The sequence below is a fragment of the Anopheles funestus genome, chromosome 2RL (genome assembly GCF_943734845.2).
Source record: "Anopheles funestus chromosome 2RL, idAnoFuneDA-416_04, whole genome shotgun sequence".
Lineage (NCBI taxonomy): Eukaryota > Metazoa > Arthropoda > Insecta > Diptera > Culicidae > Anopheles > Anopheles funestus.
The window spans coordinates 80978096-80994731 of record NC_064598.1 but is presented as its reverse complement, the minus strand read 5'-3'; the positions used below and the strand labels follow the sequence as shown (position 1 = coordinate 80994731).

The 16636-nt window shown below is 40.6% G+C and overlaps 1 protein-coding gene across 2 annotated transcripts in view; it reads right to left on the bottom strand.

Annotated features, from left to right (window-relative positions):
• The window catches only part of LOC125761954 (uncharacterized), a 177867-nt gene that overhangs the window by 11924 nt on the left and 149307 nt on the right, over window positions 1–16636 (bottom strand). For both annotated transcript variants that reach the window (XM_049423574.1, XM_049423575.1), the window contains one exon: window positions 9854–10248. In XM_049423574.1, the coding sequence (XP_049279531.1) occupies window positions 9854–10248 (395 nt within the window). The remainder of the gene's footprint in view (window positions 1–9853; window positions 10249–16636) is intronic.

Genomic DNA, 16636 nt, shown 5'->3' with positions numbered 1-16636 from the left:
GGGTCTGCTACGTGTTGGTGGAAGATTGAAACGTTCGAGCGTCCCATACGGCGTCAAGCATCCTATTGTGCTTCCGGGTTTTCATCCCTTTACTCGACTTTTGTTGAAACACCATCATCTGAGACTGATCCACGGTGGAATATCAGTGACACTTTCTTCGGCTCGTGACGAGTTTTGGCCTTTACAAGGGAAACGTGCGGTCCGGAGTGTCATTCGAGGCTGTTTCCGCTGCAATCGAGCAAACCCAACGCCAATCCAGCAGCCTGAAGGTCAGCTACCCTCGGTACGAGTAACTGCAAGCGGTACATTTGTATCTACTGGATTGGATTATTGCGGTCCGTTGTTTCTGAGACCGGTGCATCGTAAGGCGGCTCCTCGAAAGTGCTACATCTGCGTGTTCGTCTGTATGGCCACTAAGGCAGTGCACCTCGAATTGGTGTCGGATCTGAGCACGATGTCTTTCCTTATGGCTCTCGATCGATTTGTCTCCAGGAGAAATAAGCCGGCACACATTTATTCGGATAATGGTACCAATTTTGTCGGCGCTAACAACTCGCTGCATAGTATTTATGAGATGTTGCAAAAGGACGAAGGCAAGATTTGCAGCCATCTGGCAGATCAGAGCATTCAGTGGCATTTCATACCCCCACGGTCGCCGAACTTTGGAGGATTATGGGAGGCCTCAGTTAAGGTCGCCAAAAGGCAGTTGGTTCGGCAGCTTGGATCCGCGATGCTATCGGAGGAAGAAATGGTCACCGTTCTCGTTAAAATCGAAGCCTGCATGAATTCACGTCCGTTAATGGCATTATCGGAAGATCCCAACGACCTTTCCGCGTTAACTCCATCTCATTTTCTTTTCCAAGAAGCTTTCACTCCCCTCCCTGAGCCGGATATGTTGACCGTACCATTCAACCGTTTGGGTCGCTACCAGCTTCTTCAGAGACATTCGCAAGAATTTTGGCAGAGATGGCGCAACGAGTATTTGAAGACTTTGAACAGTCAGCATTATCCTGCTGGGAAGGTGCACCAGTTGAAAGTGGGAGATATGGTGATCTTGAAGGACGAGCAGGTACCTGTGGCACGCTGGCCGTTAGCTCGCGTTCATGAGCTGCATCCTGGAGAAGACGGAATCATTCGAGTTGTGACATTGCGTACAGCCAACGGGCTTGTGAAACGAGCTGTTAACAAATTGCGATATTTAGAATGTTCACGAGAAATTTGAAAACATAGTTGTTCAAAGGGGCCGGGATGTTTGGCATCGAAATGTCAAACAAAATGAGCCAACCTGGCTCCGTAAAGGTTTGACAGGAGAAGTAAGTTCGGATATTGACTTTAGTGAAGTCAGTCGTTTTTTGTTCCCCGGTAGATTACCCACGTTTTTTGTAATCTCCTCCACGTTATAAAATAAAACACAACGTAGGGCAAAACAGTTATTATTAATTTTAATAAAGATATTCGGAACAAAACAATACCGTTGTAAGGAAGTTGAGCAAATGTTTATTTGAATATCTTATAAGGAGTAGAGATTGTTGAATCGAATCTTTTGGTAGGAAATTGTTAAGGGTTATTCTTGAGAAGTCATGTAAAAAGACAAATCCGAATAAATAAGATAATTTGGTAACTAAAATTTCCATGAGTTAGAACGTTGTGCGAGACAAAACGAACGTTTCCTGGTGACTTCCACACGAAGACTTCCACATCTGTGTTTTGTTTTGACTAGAAGCAGGTGCTGGACGATTGACACTTGTTTCGAACGATATATAAAACTCTATCCTCTATCTGTGGTCCTCATTTGATGGTGTACAGAAAGACAAAAAGAAACAATCGATTACTTTTTCGCTTTCTCTATATTGACATCGAATGGAAAACAATTTCCTCCCTTTCGATTCCTTTCGTGGCTAGCGATCTCATGTCCCTTTCGGCGTGAAGTTTAGTCCCAGTGAGGTTAAATTACCACTTCCAAGAGGAATGTGTAGTGGATGTAGTTTCAACTAGCAAACATTCACCCTCGATATCACTGTGTTTTTTTTTCAAAAGAGTTTTCCTGCATCAAAGAGAGGAACTTGAAGTGTGCCATGGAATGTGGAACAAATTGGGCACAGATTTGAAAATTTCCCGTTTGGCTGTCTCAGCTGTCTTTGCTGCCAATGATGATGATGATGATGAAGCGTAAAAACTCCTCTTGGTGATGATGATGATGATGCGGATGAAGCTATTCAGTTCAAAACCCGTAGTGAAAGTAAAACATCAAACGAGGAAATGACAAAGCTATGGTCAGATAGGTGGGGTTCGATGTAGCATGTGTTTAGGATTGGGTTTTAGTTTTTTTTGGTAAACCACCGTCCTCTCTATCTTTATTTTTAAATTTTTCTCTATGAAGAATATAGTTTCCGTTTTTGAATCGATTGAATGTTTCAGCTCTGTAGGACAGGACAAAATGCGATGAGGTGAGTAAGTTTTGCAAATGAGAAGTGGTAAGCTGAGTAAGGAACAAAAAAAGATCGATTCAACTCAAGAGGATATACCAAATGAGCTTAAGATGGCTCCCAAATGGCTCATGGGTACGCCGGATTAGATTGGTTGGTGGTGTGGGAGATTCAAAATTTAATCAAAGTGATTGCTACATTGTGTATTCAGTTTCTAAATGTGGTATTTAAACGTCTGAAAGATCGTTATTTATTTTATCTAATGAGTTTTTTTTTGTATGAGTCATTCATCTTCTAGCATAGTTAACTTAGCTAAGTAAACATTCAAAAATACATTTTTATGCGCCTCAATGTAGGCAATTTGGAGTGCAAATTATTATTATTTGACTGCTTTGTGTCTAATGATAAATATTTAAGTAAATTAGCCAGAAAAATAATTTCAAAAAATGTAACAATTGATGAGCACAAAACAACTGAACAACGATGATTTCCATGCAATTTGCTTTTGAAGCTGATATTTTTTCGATGTAAAACAGATCTCTACAAAAGTTTCATTACTAAATTTATCTGCTTCATTAAAGGTCACGCATATCGATAGCAGTATTCGAGAGTATGGTTACTTTACCTCCATTATAGTGTACTGTCCAACACACGGTTATCGTTACATACAATGTAATATCGAAATGTTGACTGCAGTACGACTAACCAGCAACGTCGCAAACTCCCCAATCCATCTTATATTGTCTGTGGAAAAGTTTTGCACGAGTTTCAAATCAATAACGTACACCGGGGAACAAGCATCTGGTTCCTGGAAAGGTCCGCCATTACTTTGAAGATTTGTGTGCTTGAGATGAACACGAGGGATGTATGAAAGGGAACACGAAGCATGTTTGCCTTCTTATTGACAGTCAGACTAGCTATTCATTGCTGCAGTGAAACTGACAGTTACTAAATGGATAAGCTTATCGGGAAAAAGACTTAATTTTAAGTAGGATGAACTATATTGCAAAGACTGAGCAAGGATTTAGGCCAAACTGGTCAAAAATATAGTATATGGTTTGTAAGGTATAAAGAAAATTAGAATTTTATTATCATTATTTAATATTGCTGGAACCAGCTTAGGGGAAACCAGAGGAAACCAGCGAAACATGAATTTTGTTTCACATTTTTGTGTTTACGGCACATTGTGCGTGGTCTAAAAACAATCCCGATGGATCAAATATTTCTCTATTACCGATGCCTTCCGGAGTTCCCTTTACCGGAAACGCTTCCTGGCCCACGGGAAGTGGAATTGCATACTTTAGGGCGTTAAGAAGGTTCTATCGCATAGTGGCTAGTACATCATGATTATTATTGTCTTGGAGGGCGGATATTTTACATCCGGTTGCCTTTCTTCCCGATCGTTACTACTTCCTTCCCGATTTAATAAAACCAAACATGTGTACGTGTGGAGGGAAGATTATCGGAAAACAAACTTTTTTTTCCTACGAATTGTAAAGAGAAAGAAATCATAGAACGTAGAAAAAATGGACCAATTGGAGAGGCAGCCCAACGATGCATCATCGTCCACGGGGATTTCACAAACGAATAAACTGCAAGGTTAGACTTTTACCTAGGTTTACGTGTGGACCAATCGGAAAACCCACCCCCCTTGGGAGGTGGGGAAATGGCTACCGTATGTCCATTTGATAGTTGAATACCACACGGAAGGTCAGTTTGGTTTGATTATTTTGTGCTCTGGTTCATCCCATGTCCAGAGGTTTTCCCTGTGCTTTTCAACCGTTTGTGTGATAGAATGGAGCGATGGCGACTTTTTCCGCCCATTCCTGGTCCGGTTGACCATAATCGCTTGACTGTGCGGTTCAGTGAGTTTGTTTTCAGTGGCAGTTTTGTAAATTGAATTAGATGATTGCATCGTAACTGAGACTAACCGATTGTACCGTTTAAGGATTGATGTTCCGTTGGAGAAGGAAAGAACAGAACTTGCTGCATGAAGGAAAGCTTGTCATTTTCCGTCCATCATTTTGTACAGTGAACAGTCCGTGAACAGAATTAAAGTATATTATGATTTCAAAGACAATCCAGCATATGGTAAGGAAGGAGGATTAAAGTTAAAAAATGTGACCGTAGAATTAATTCTGTGATAGTAAAATTTGAACTATAGCAACAAAAAGCAGAAAGTACAATAAAGAATTTTAATTTGTCACCTCGTTTGTCACTGTTTGGAAGCCTTCGAACAGCACGTCCATTAAAAGCTTACATTTTTTCTAAAAATGCTTCCGATGAAAGTGTTAAATAAGAGTGAAAATCCGTCCACAAATTGATTGCCATTCAGTAATGCATACCGGTAAGAATATTGGCGTACAATTATTAATGTAAATTAACGCAGAAAACTGTCCCGATCAGGCTGAACAAATTGGGATGGTAGATAAATCCTTCCTCGACACGCACAACAAATCAAACCGGCATCATTTGCAAGCGTCAACAAATCATGATCATTAAAATCAATCGCTGGGATTTTTTTTTGTTCAAAGGTTAGTTATGCCTAACGAGCTTCAACATTGAGCCCGTGTTTTTCACCTCCTCAGCGGGCCACACGGAAGGGGACAATTTGGCTAGCGATTTGGAGGCGAAATCTCATACCAAACGTGCATCCCATCGGCTTTGCTGTCGTAAATCTCGCTTTATCTGCATGATTGAAAGAAATCGTTTACATCCGAAGCATTGTTGGAAAAGGTTGCGGTTGTGCCTAGAGGTCATCGGAACGGTAAAGGGTACAAGCCATGCCTCCATAATCCTTTGGTGGTGCTCGTTTCAGTCGCAGCTAAGCACGGGGGTAATACTTGTATGCCTTCCGGGAGGGAAACGGTATTAAAATCGTGTGCTAAGGACATTGGGTAAAAAACCGTCGCAAAGGAGCAGCTTTGTCAAGGGGCTCGTTTCTTGGAAGCAAACGGGAACAACTTAGCCAGAGTGGTGGTGGTGCTGCAAGATATGGCTAAGAAAACTTCGTACCCCCATCTCAAGACTGAAGGCTCGTGAAGAAACCCAAACCCGGAGTGTTGGCGGTTGGAGGATTGCCCGAAAGTCTTACACACCAACTGGTTGAAAGTTTGCCAGCCTGCTGGTGAACCGGATGACCGGATAAGGAAAGGATTTATTTGGCTTTGTGTTGGCTGCTGCTGCTGCTGGCCTGTTGTATATGCATGCTATGTATGCGAAAGATTGTCCTTTATCCGTCCGTTTATACAGTGGCAGGAGCGGGATTTTAATGGGGTTCGGTATCGTCTGGACACCAGACTTCATTCGGGCGATCTCGAAACGGTATATTTCTTCTCCTATACAAACGACCACTCTATGCAAAAGTGAGAAAGGTAATGCACCAGAAAGTGTGCTTTTGTTGGGCATAAAAGTCTCGTCTCAAGTTTTCCCAGCGATTGCAATCACACTAACGAAGGTAACGAAGCGAAAGCGAAGCGGAATAACATAAATGCCAAAGAATTGCAGTGTCGAATAACAATGCGCTTCTGGCGAGACTTCGGGGGCATTCGGGGGCTGGCCGGGTAGCATTCCTTTCCCTCTATATTGAACGTACCGCAAAATCAACAAACACCAACCGGAGCTTCCTCTACGGCAACTCAACGAAAGCTCGTTGGATTTGTCTCGTTCAAGTCTTAGTCGTGTACGTTTGGATCTTGCCCAAAGTTTTGATCGTAACTGGGGGGCTAATTTTTTTTCTTGGTCGCTCTCTGTTGTGTGAAGAAACTATGTTGTTCTAGCACGCAGGGATGCAGTGTGAAAATTGCAGAAAATGCTTGCTCCAATACTTGTGGCCAGCGACTAGCGATCCCCAAAAAGTGTCTCACAAAAGACGAACGTCTTACAAGGACTTGCAGTTCAACGAACTGGGTGGAAAGTTGCTAAAGCAAAAGACCGGTCAGTGGAAAATGACACGTCCTGCCAGTGACTTTCCTCCTCACTTTTCTATGAAGTTGGAATGAAGGAAGGAAAAAGATTGTACAGTACAAAATAACGAAAGAGAGAAAAAAACCCAACAAGCTTTTGATGATGCCTTCCTCGCTAGTGAACGTTGGTATTCGCCGTGGTAGTACGAACCAAACAAAAAAGCACTGTTTTGGCACTCGTTTTTCTAAAAAAAATTGCAACAAATTAAACTTTACTTTCTGCCCCAGTAACATTTCAGTTTCGAATGCGTCAGTGTGTGTGTGTGTGGGAGGTTGAGAAATATGGAAAAGGTTTCACAATAGTGCCTCACGAAATTGGTTCACCAAATCGGATGTCTTAACGGTGATTTGTTGTTCAATTGGTTGGAACAGTTTTTTGTTTTGTTTTTTTGGGGAACGTTCGGGCAATGATTTAGAGCTAGTGCGGTTTAGTGAACAGGGAAGTTTCTTCATTTGCCGTATCGATGTTTGAGCGTGTAATGGAAAGGAATTTTTTTTTTAATTAATTGGTTGGATCAATGTTTCAGAGAATGAAAAGTAAACAACATATGTAATATATAGCACACTAAACTGGTGGGTATTATTAAGCAGTTATGTTCAAATTAGTTCACTATAATTAAAGTTATAAAATAGAATTATAAAAAAAGTTATTAAGTATAAAGAAATAAAATAAAATAAATCTTTTTATAGCACAATGAAAACTATTCAAAAACATATTCAAAACGTATTCTGAAATAAAAACAGAAATCCCAAAATATTCACTGATTAAGTAATAGAAAAACAAACTACAGCATTGATTTCTTTTGTATACCCCCATTACCATTATTCCAACTAACAGCCATTAGGGTGAGTATTCGATAACGCTCAAATGGTTATTGCTGCAATGAAATACCGTACCGGGTAATCGGCACAAAATGGGCCACGATCAAACGCGTTCACCTACCACTCTAGGAACCGGGCAACTAGCAATAAATAATGACGTTTATTCAATTTTCTCCATCGATTTGCATCGGGGCAGAGAGCATGAAACTGGAGTTTTCTTTTTTTTGATCATTCCACCATATGGGATTTCTTCTTGAAGTCGTGGAATATTGTTGGTGCCTTTACTAAAGCTCGGATGATAATGACGAACAGGAGGGGTTGAGAGGAAAACGCAGACAGCGAAGGTTAAAAGGATTTTTTTTGTGTTTTATTTTGTTGATCTGTGGTAAAAATGGAAATAGAAACATCTCCCGATACGAGAAAATACACACACGTGCAAAAGCAAATCCTACTTCGGCCGATTCCAAGGAAATCCGTTTGCTTATTGTTTCTTTGGTTCACCAATAGGCAACCAATAGGGCTACACTTTCCTTCACCCGGGGTGGCTGGAGTTCGTGATGGGATGCGTTGTGTGAAAAGACAAAAGGCAAGACGGTTTCGGCTTTGTTCGGTTCATAAATAAATAGATTCTTGGTGCGTAAGAGCGAAAACATCCTTGAAGCAGGTCTCTGGAGCCCCAATCGAAATGCTACCATCATTTGAGAAGCACTCTTTCTACTTGGGCTTGTCGAAGCAAGAGAAATGTGTGTGATATCGATATAATCAGCCCAACAGATCCACCTATACTGGATCCAAATGGTACAGGATGGATGGTTCCTGGGTGAAAGAAATATCTGCCCAGAAGGTGTATATCCCTTTTGGGTTTCGAATCTGGTCTGCAACAAGCTCAACAAGTCAACCCTTGGGGAAATGGTGGTTCGAGTAGAAGAAATGGTCGCCAAGGCCTATCACACACTCATATGTACACATCCAACCATAGCTGTGGAAATCCGCAATCCAGGGGTTTGTCGAGGTCGGGTCGCAACAAAAAAGAAGGGCGAAACGGACGATAGAATGATTTCATCTTCCATCGTCGTTGCGTATCCTTTTTCTCGGTGAAGCGTTCGATTTTTCTTGTAATCAGATTATCAGGGCAAGGTTTTCTGTTCTTGTCATCTTTTCCTTCACACTGTCAGTTAACCTCAGGGCTAACACTTTTCCGCCTCCTATCGGTACGGAGTGATCTAGGATGATGTGCCACGCACGGGATGTTGACCAGCGGAATCCATCGGTAGGCCATATGGAAAACAAATTTAATAAATCCTATTGAACAGACTGAAACTTCGCCTAAGGGTAGGATGAATCGGATATGGAGAAGGTGAAAAGAGGACACACAGGCAAATACAGACAAAGCACCAGAGTAAACTTTGTGCCAGACTCTTACAGCAGAGAAGTAAAGATGCTATTCCATCCCGGGATAATGTTCTTCGATTGTCCTTTTTGTTGACCTAGAGCCTAGTGTAAGAAAAAAGGGGGAAAAATGGGCCCCAGAACGATGTTAGATCCTTTTCGGCGTCCCAATGGACGGTTATTATCTGCTTAAAGAGTTAAACGTGTCCCACAGAGGCCTCTGGCATCGATGAATGTTATTTGCATGGGAGCGATATCGAGCTGAGATATTCATGAACTTTAAAGGTTAGATTTGTCCCCAAGAGGATCGATGCGTTTGCCCGAGGGCACTCTGGGCTGAGGTATCTGTTTTGAAAATCCACCAATCACATGAACTGTGACATAATTTAACACGGGAAAGGAATGAAATCATCGTGTAAAAAAATATGCAAAAGGTATGAATAATATAACAAAATAATATTTGTACCTTGAAATGTGTTTATTTACGAGCGATAAAACAACAGCATTGTAAGCAAAATTGCATATATTTCGATTTGAAAATAAACTTCTTTTAAAACCATCTTTTCGAACATGACTAAAACAGGAAGTAAAGAAAGTGAATTAAACTAATCGCTCAATAAACTTCTTTTCCATTCCAAAAATACGGTCATTTGAAACGGAAGAAAATGTAAGATTAAACCTGATTTGGTTAAGTGTGCCGAACTATAATCCGGCTATTTCCTCTCTTCACGATTCCTTGTCTTTCATTAAGGGAATGGTTTCGATTGAAAACCAAATAATTCAACCGGCTACAGAGGCGGGAAAGCGACTTGAAAATGAACCACCCTATAAAAGATGGCGTAAGGATTTTACTGCTTACAAAGCGACTAGGTACTCGAAACATCGATGGGAGAAAGAAAATGTTTTCCACTGGTTCTGAGAACAGAAATGATGGTAGAAAAAAGAAAAAAAAAACGGTTCGAAAAATTGCTACTTCAAATCGATGAAACAGTGCACGGAATATGGCAGAACGAACGAATGAACGAAAGATCGTTCGCTTACGTTTTGAAACTTCCGGGAAGTATTATAAAAGCAGAAAGCATCAAACCTCAAGGATACTAATGCAACAGCGAACGGTACTATGTATCGAATTTCGAGACGTGCACTCGCGGGTTGTTATCGAGTCATCGAGTGTGAAGGGTGAAGCCGGAACTGGAACAAATTCTTACCAGCGGTACCACCGGTTGTTAGTATAGACCCTGATGTACTTACCTGCGCGGGATGGAAGTGTTGTGTTTGTCGTGTTTCCGGGCCAGATAGAGCAGCCGCTTGATGAGGGTGATGAAGAGCAGTACGAACAGCACCACAAACAGTGCCTCGATGACGACGAACAGCACAAAACCGAAGGAATCGGACGAATGCCACCAGTGGGTTGGTGATTCAACCATCACGTTGTACACGAGCGGTGTCGAGGTCGCACAGAGTATTGGCAGAAACCAGCTAAGTCCGATGCTGCCCGAGATACCGGTGGCCAGGTTGGTGGCAGCGATCAGTTTGCGGCTTGGTCCATGAAGTTCCGTCGTCACCAGGACGGTGATGGCGACCAGTGTGGAGGTGCTCAGTAGCAGAAAACCGGACAGCAACGCCATCACCAGTGCGTACCATTCCTAGAATTGAAAAAAACCGAGACAAAAATAACATGGTTCGAATCGAATGGTTGTGCTAACTGAGTCATCTTTTCTTTTCAGCGGTGTTATGATTTTGTGGGAAATTGTTTCCATTCCTCCGGTTTCCCGAGTGTTGTTGTGCGGGTCAAGCCGCAATTTTCTGTTCTTAGTATAGAAGAAATATTTTATACGACGCTGTCAGTTTGGAGGACAAGATTGGCTAGTCCCACTGACACTAAGAAAAATACTCATCGGAACGAGTATACAGAGAAGTCTTATAAGGGTAGAATTTCAAACCAAATGGACAACAAATGCGTCGTCATTTGTCCCTATTAGTCGTCATCTTAATATCCGGGCGTGATGGGCAACGTCAATAATTCTCTGTTTCCAAGTAGCCATTTTCTGAGCTGCCCCCAGTTTGCGTTTAACAGGATGGTATGTCAAATTAGCAGCTCGTACATGACCGGTAGCAGTCAATTAATTTCTTCGTGATAAATTAACTCACCGACCAACACACCAAGGTGGGTGGTTTTGTGGTTTGAAAGCATCACCATTGATGGACATCGTAAGTACGTCCCGTAACGTCCAAAGTGGACGGATTAGACAAACCAGAACACTGAACATTGGGGGCAGTAAATGCACTTCCACCAATAAGAAGTTGCCAGACACTGTCAGTGTGTGTGTGTGTGTGTGTGAGTAATGTCTTGGAATTTCCTCTTGATGGAAAGCTTGGTGATGATGGCAGCTTAATGCTAGACATAAATCAAGCAGAATAATTTCTGCGGTGAAAATAAGATTCCATGAAATGGAATGATTGTTTCGTCTCGTCCAGTAACGTTTGATGTTTGTGGCTGTATAAAGCATTCAATTGATGTGAAAATCGTTTAATACAATTTTAAATTCTAGGAATAAAAATGATGTCGGAGCTTTTCTGTTTCGGAATTTGTAGATATTTTTGAAAGCTTTTCATAATTTCTTAGAATTTGCAAACACAATTTTGATGCCAAACATAGGAATTTCTACCGTTTCAGCGCAGCTGCGATTGTGTGTTCTACGGGAGTTGCTTCGCAGCCTTGCATCGCTTGGAATTGGTTATCAATCAAGTGAAAATAAAATTTATTGGCCTCGTACACTTCGTACACTGTTACTCTGGGGGGCTGGGCAGATCGACCATGTACAACGTACATCAGGAAAAGCCCTTCCCATCAATCCGGCACACCTGTCCGAACGGTTCGAAGCGATCATTTTGCGAAACGCAAAATGGCAGCCAGACCGAACCGGCCAACCGTTGCACGTGCATGTATTAGGAAAGTTTCCCTTAGCCGAGAGGGTATGGAAATCGGTCACAGTGGCCGTGGAAGTGATTTGAAAAATGGGAAAACTTTTCCCTGTTAGTAGTGTGTGTGTGTGCGGCGAGAGTGTTTGCGTGTGAAGTAGAAGGATCGGATGATGTTTTATGACACAAATTGAGTGAAAATGGAGAAATTATAGCAGGACAAGTCGTTTGCCGACATTGACGGCGGGTGGGGGAACGAAGGATCGATTTGTTGTAGTCAAATTACTTGTCGACATTAGACAAGGGAGCGTATAAAATTAACATATAAATTGCTCAATTTAATTGAGTGATAATAGGGGACTATTATGTTGCCGTTTAAAAAAAACAAAACGAGACACGTGAGCTTATTAGAACTTAAACTGCATAATGATACACTGTCCCGGTGAGTATTAAAATGGAGTGTTTGTATACGACAAAATAAGATTGTTTCGTTGACTTGTGCAGGGGAAAAATATTCCAGAAAAAGAAAGCAAAATTTTCTTTTTTCCCTACAGCAAAGGAAATACTCACAATTGCAAACAGATAACAGAAAAACTGGAAACTGTCTTCTTTTATGAATTTTATAAGCAATATTTGTCTGCCGATTCATCTTTTGTGCTTATTCTATCATGGCTTCATCGCATGTGTCGTATGTCCTGCCGTTTTTTTTTTGCTCAACCTGGTTTATTTTCACCGTAAATATGAAAATGGTTCTATAAATCGTTTGCACAAAAAGCTGTTGCTGCAGTACAGCAGCTCGGATCGTAAGATCATCTGAATATAAGGAATAACGATAACGATGAGATGTGACACAAGATGGGAAAAAAGGGACTCAAATCGAAAGAAAAACGCTTTTCTTTGCTATTCTTTTGTGCTTCCGTTGTGTGCATCAAGCTGACGTGTGCATGAAGCACGTTCCATTTTCAGTGACAATGCTTGCAGAAGGTATAAATCGTTCAGCACTACAAATGGTGCATCGGAAAAACGGAATAAACCGAAACCGGAAATGAAAACAAGTTGCAACTGTACAGAAAAGGACTAAAACGTGCTTTGCGTGCCTTTTCGGCTACGTGCTGCATAAAAGAATCACACGAAAGGGAATGGCATAAAGTAAATGATTGGGAGGGTTTTTTTTCCTACACTTGTACACCATTAATGGTGTATTATGAAAATTAAAACGGCAAAACAAATGTTCAGAAAAAACTAAAAGAGGAAAAATATTCCTTTTCGTAAAGAATGGGTAACAAAAAAAAATTAAGAGGTGCTCCAAATCATCCTTAAAACAATGCACAAGAAGCAAAAGGTGAAACTGTGCTAAGGGAATGATATTTTTCTGTTCTTTCCTACAATGAAATGTCGTTTGATGCGATTCTTGCACTTTTATCACATTTGCCAGCAGTAGGAATTATTGCCAAAGAAATATTTCCACAGATAATAAGCAGAACGTAGCAATTGCTGGTGTCACTATCACTTTGCATAAAAAACTCAGTCAAATTTAGACCATTCTCAGCCCCCCAGTGGTGCATTCAGCAATTCTTCGTTTTTCTTTAAGTTATTCTATGACACACAGACAAAATTTGACAGCGTTTTGAGTTAATTTGAAACAACCATTGCGAAAACCTGGTCAGACACCTTCTTTCGAATCTTTGTTAAAAAGGTAAGCGCCAGACAAAATTTATTTGACTTTTTACACCTACCTACCTACCTACCACTTTTTTTCCTACCTGGAGCAAGGCTAGAGAGTCTAACAACAGTCTTGTTCTGGCCGCCCTACAACAGTCATACATCATCGAAAGATCAATTGTAAAGTGATCTTTTCGTTGTTGATGGAGGTTTGAAGCAATCGACCAAACACTGGAAAAGTTCTTGAACAAAATGGACTTTGGCATGCGGAATTTTCTAATTGGGGTTTTGTGACCAAAACGAGCTACTGAAGGTTCTAGAAAAAAATATATTAGCGATAATGTTTTACTAAAGATCATCAACCCTCCCAAAGGCACTCAAATGTGTTGGACAAAATTTTGTAGGAAATTGATCACTAATGTTATAACAAATGCCAGAGTTTTTGTTTGCCCTTGTAACTTTATCAGAAAGTTAAGTAACATGGTAATAAGGATTGCTCATTAACTCCTTATATTGTAAAATAATTTAAACCGTCTGAAGGGCCATTAATGCCATTAATGATCGCTCAATTACTTGCATTAGTGTACAGAATCGCATAATTCAATTTTAGTTGGGTGATTTCGTTGAATTCCCTGTAATCGATCAAATGTTGTGATGTTCGATGCCTAAGAAGGTTTTGATGGTTCGATGGATTGTACCTAGCAAAACGCCTGAAATACATTCAGCAAAGGTAAGTATTCGCAGAAAGTGAAAAACACCCAAGGGAATACAAATTGTAAGCTACAGATCTACCATTGTACGATGCATTTGCCATTGTTTTGTTCCATCATGCACATATCAAATGGCAACGCAATGTTTCCCAATGTCCTCCTACGTTTGGAGTTATACTTGCTGTGATAACAATGGGTTTGTGGTAACATCTGGCAACCAGGTCCATCCTTTGCCTTATTGTGAAGCAAGTGTGTACCTTATTTGTCTTTCGATTTAACCAACAGACACTCAGACGTACACACCGAAAGCTGCCCTGCATGGTTGGACGGTACAGTAATACAGTGGTAAGATACCTTAGGAGTGTTTGCTGGTGGATAATAAATTAAGTGGAATTTATTGAAGGAATGAATATGAGCAAACTAGCAACCAAGTATCACAGCTGTGGCAAAGACGCTGGTGAGTTATGTGTAGCAAAAAGGGGAAGAAATTGACGATTGGTTTATGATGCATGTGCCTGGTGGTGCAGTGGCGAACTTATTGTAAAACCGTTCCGAGCTGTGGAAGAAGATTTGTGGCGAATGCCTTACTGATTTTGACTTTGTAATCTTGCAGGATAGAAGTACATGATTTATGAATAACGTATTATTAACGTATCTATTGTCGAAGGAAGTACGAACGAACGATCTTATTTAGGACTTGGTTTGCGATAAATTTGTAATTAGTATTACAAGATGGAATAAATTGAGGTACTCTTCCTTTACGTTGCAAGCACAGCAAACCAAGGTCTAATGAACGTGTTTTTAAGTTTAAGGAATAAAAATGTTAACTAACATAATAACATAAGTTTTCTTTGTAATACACCTTTTTTTAACAAAACATAAATTATATTCATTCAGCCCATTCAGGACTTTATGACATATGTGACGTTAAACAACTCTTAAATAAATCTCTCCCTTCGGAGTTGCAATCATCAATTTCCATTCAGCGCACAAGCCCAACGGTCCTCAAGAAGTGAAAACGTGCATTTACCTTGAAAGTTCCACAGTGGAATATTAAATTTTCATTGAAGTCAATGCCAATGTGCCAGCTGCACGGCATAGTGCACCACGAACAGCAGTTTATTTCCTTTGGTCAGCAACCGTTCCACGGTCGGCTTAGCATGTCAACGACACACGCACGGAACGATCGATTTATTGACTGCATCGGCACTTGAACCGTGACTTCAAGCGAGACGTAAGTAATTGACTTTCAATCACATTTATGCAAGCCACGCGTCAGCTCAATCCAGATGGATGGATGCACATCCGATCCACAGATATGCGTGACGGCTTTAATTTATTTATTTCTCATCTCATACGATAGTTCCCATTCGGAAGATAACTTCTTGCTTAGTGTTCATCCCTTTGCTGCAGGTGGTTTTTGGGGTTGACTATCTAAAGACAGCTGGTATCAGCTGCTTGTTCAGCAGGATGACATATTTAATAAGGTTAATTACCCGTATGAGCGACTGCTTGACCGTGTGTTGACCGGTGACCGGTGTGGGAGCAAATCAGTTTGCCTAGGGTGCGATCAACGACCCGAAGTCCATTCATAAAAGGGTGGCTGGTGGTGGTTTTGGGATGGTTTTTGATGGCTTTATCACTGGACATGGGATTTTGACGTATGATACACCACTGTATTGGGACGATTAAGACGTCACGGGTGAGAAAGTTGGAAGACCGTAGGTAACACCATCAACAGTCAACCGGTAGACTAATTTCCTGTAGCTTTAAGGATTATCCATTTTCTCACCGTTTGATAATTGATTGCATTTTGATTGAGAAGTTCCCAGTTTTGACGGATATGTGTGGGTTATCACAGAACACTTAGCAAGACTTACATTTGATTTGATTGTCACTTAGATTAAGTTTATTAAATATTAAATAAAATAAATATAAAATAAATAATAATTAACATCACAAATATTAAATTATTTCTTATCCATAAACGAACCAACTGCTTGCCTACATACAGGCAATATGCACAAGAAGTACTAAAAAATAAAGTTTTCTTAAGTGTTTAAAAATGATTTTCTAGTTATCGAAAATAGAAAACAATACTCTGAATGTTGACATCGATACGAAGCGCCGTAAAATATGCAATGAATCGCATTATATGCTTTATTTATTTCGACGTAGCTTGTTAAGGGGTAAGAAGGTTTAGCATTTTTTATTAAAGTGCAATGTAATTTATGATAGGTGTGTTTAAAATGAAACCGTAACAAACATAAGTGATATTTATATCCTGAATAATAAATCCATTTATTAATAATACATTGAACAATAACATTTTCTAGGGAAAAAATAAAATGAAACCAAAAAAAAGACAACCCATCCTAAAGTTAAACAGTACTAGCAATGAAAGTTAAACGAATGCTTCGTTTCACCTGAAAATGATTTCAATTTTTGCCTCCTGAAATATGTAGCCCTCATATAACCGGATCGGTTGACCAGCGAGAAAAGTGACAAACAGAATCCATTTGCTTATATCACACGAGCGACAGTGTGTGTGTGTGTGTGTGTATGCAACAGGCTTAAACGCCATCACCGCGGTTGAACAACGGCATAAATTATGCCCCCGTGCCCGTTATTTATTTATGAATGGGTGAAACATCATCCGCCGTGCGTCCTGTTTCCGTACCACACGCCTTCCTTCCTTCGTACAGGAAGGAAAAATTGTCCTTTTCGACGGCACGGGTTT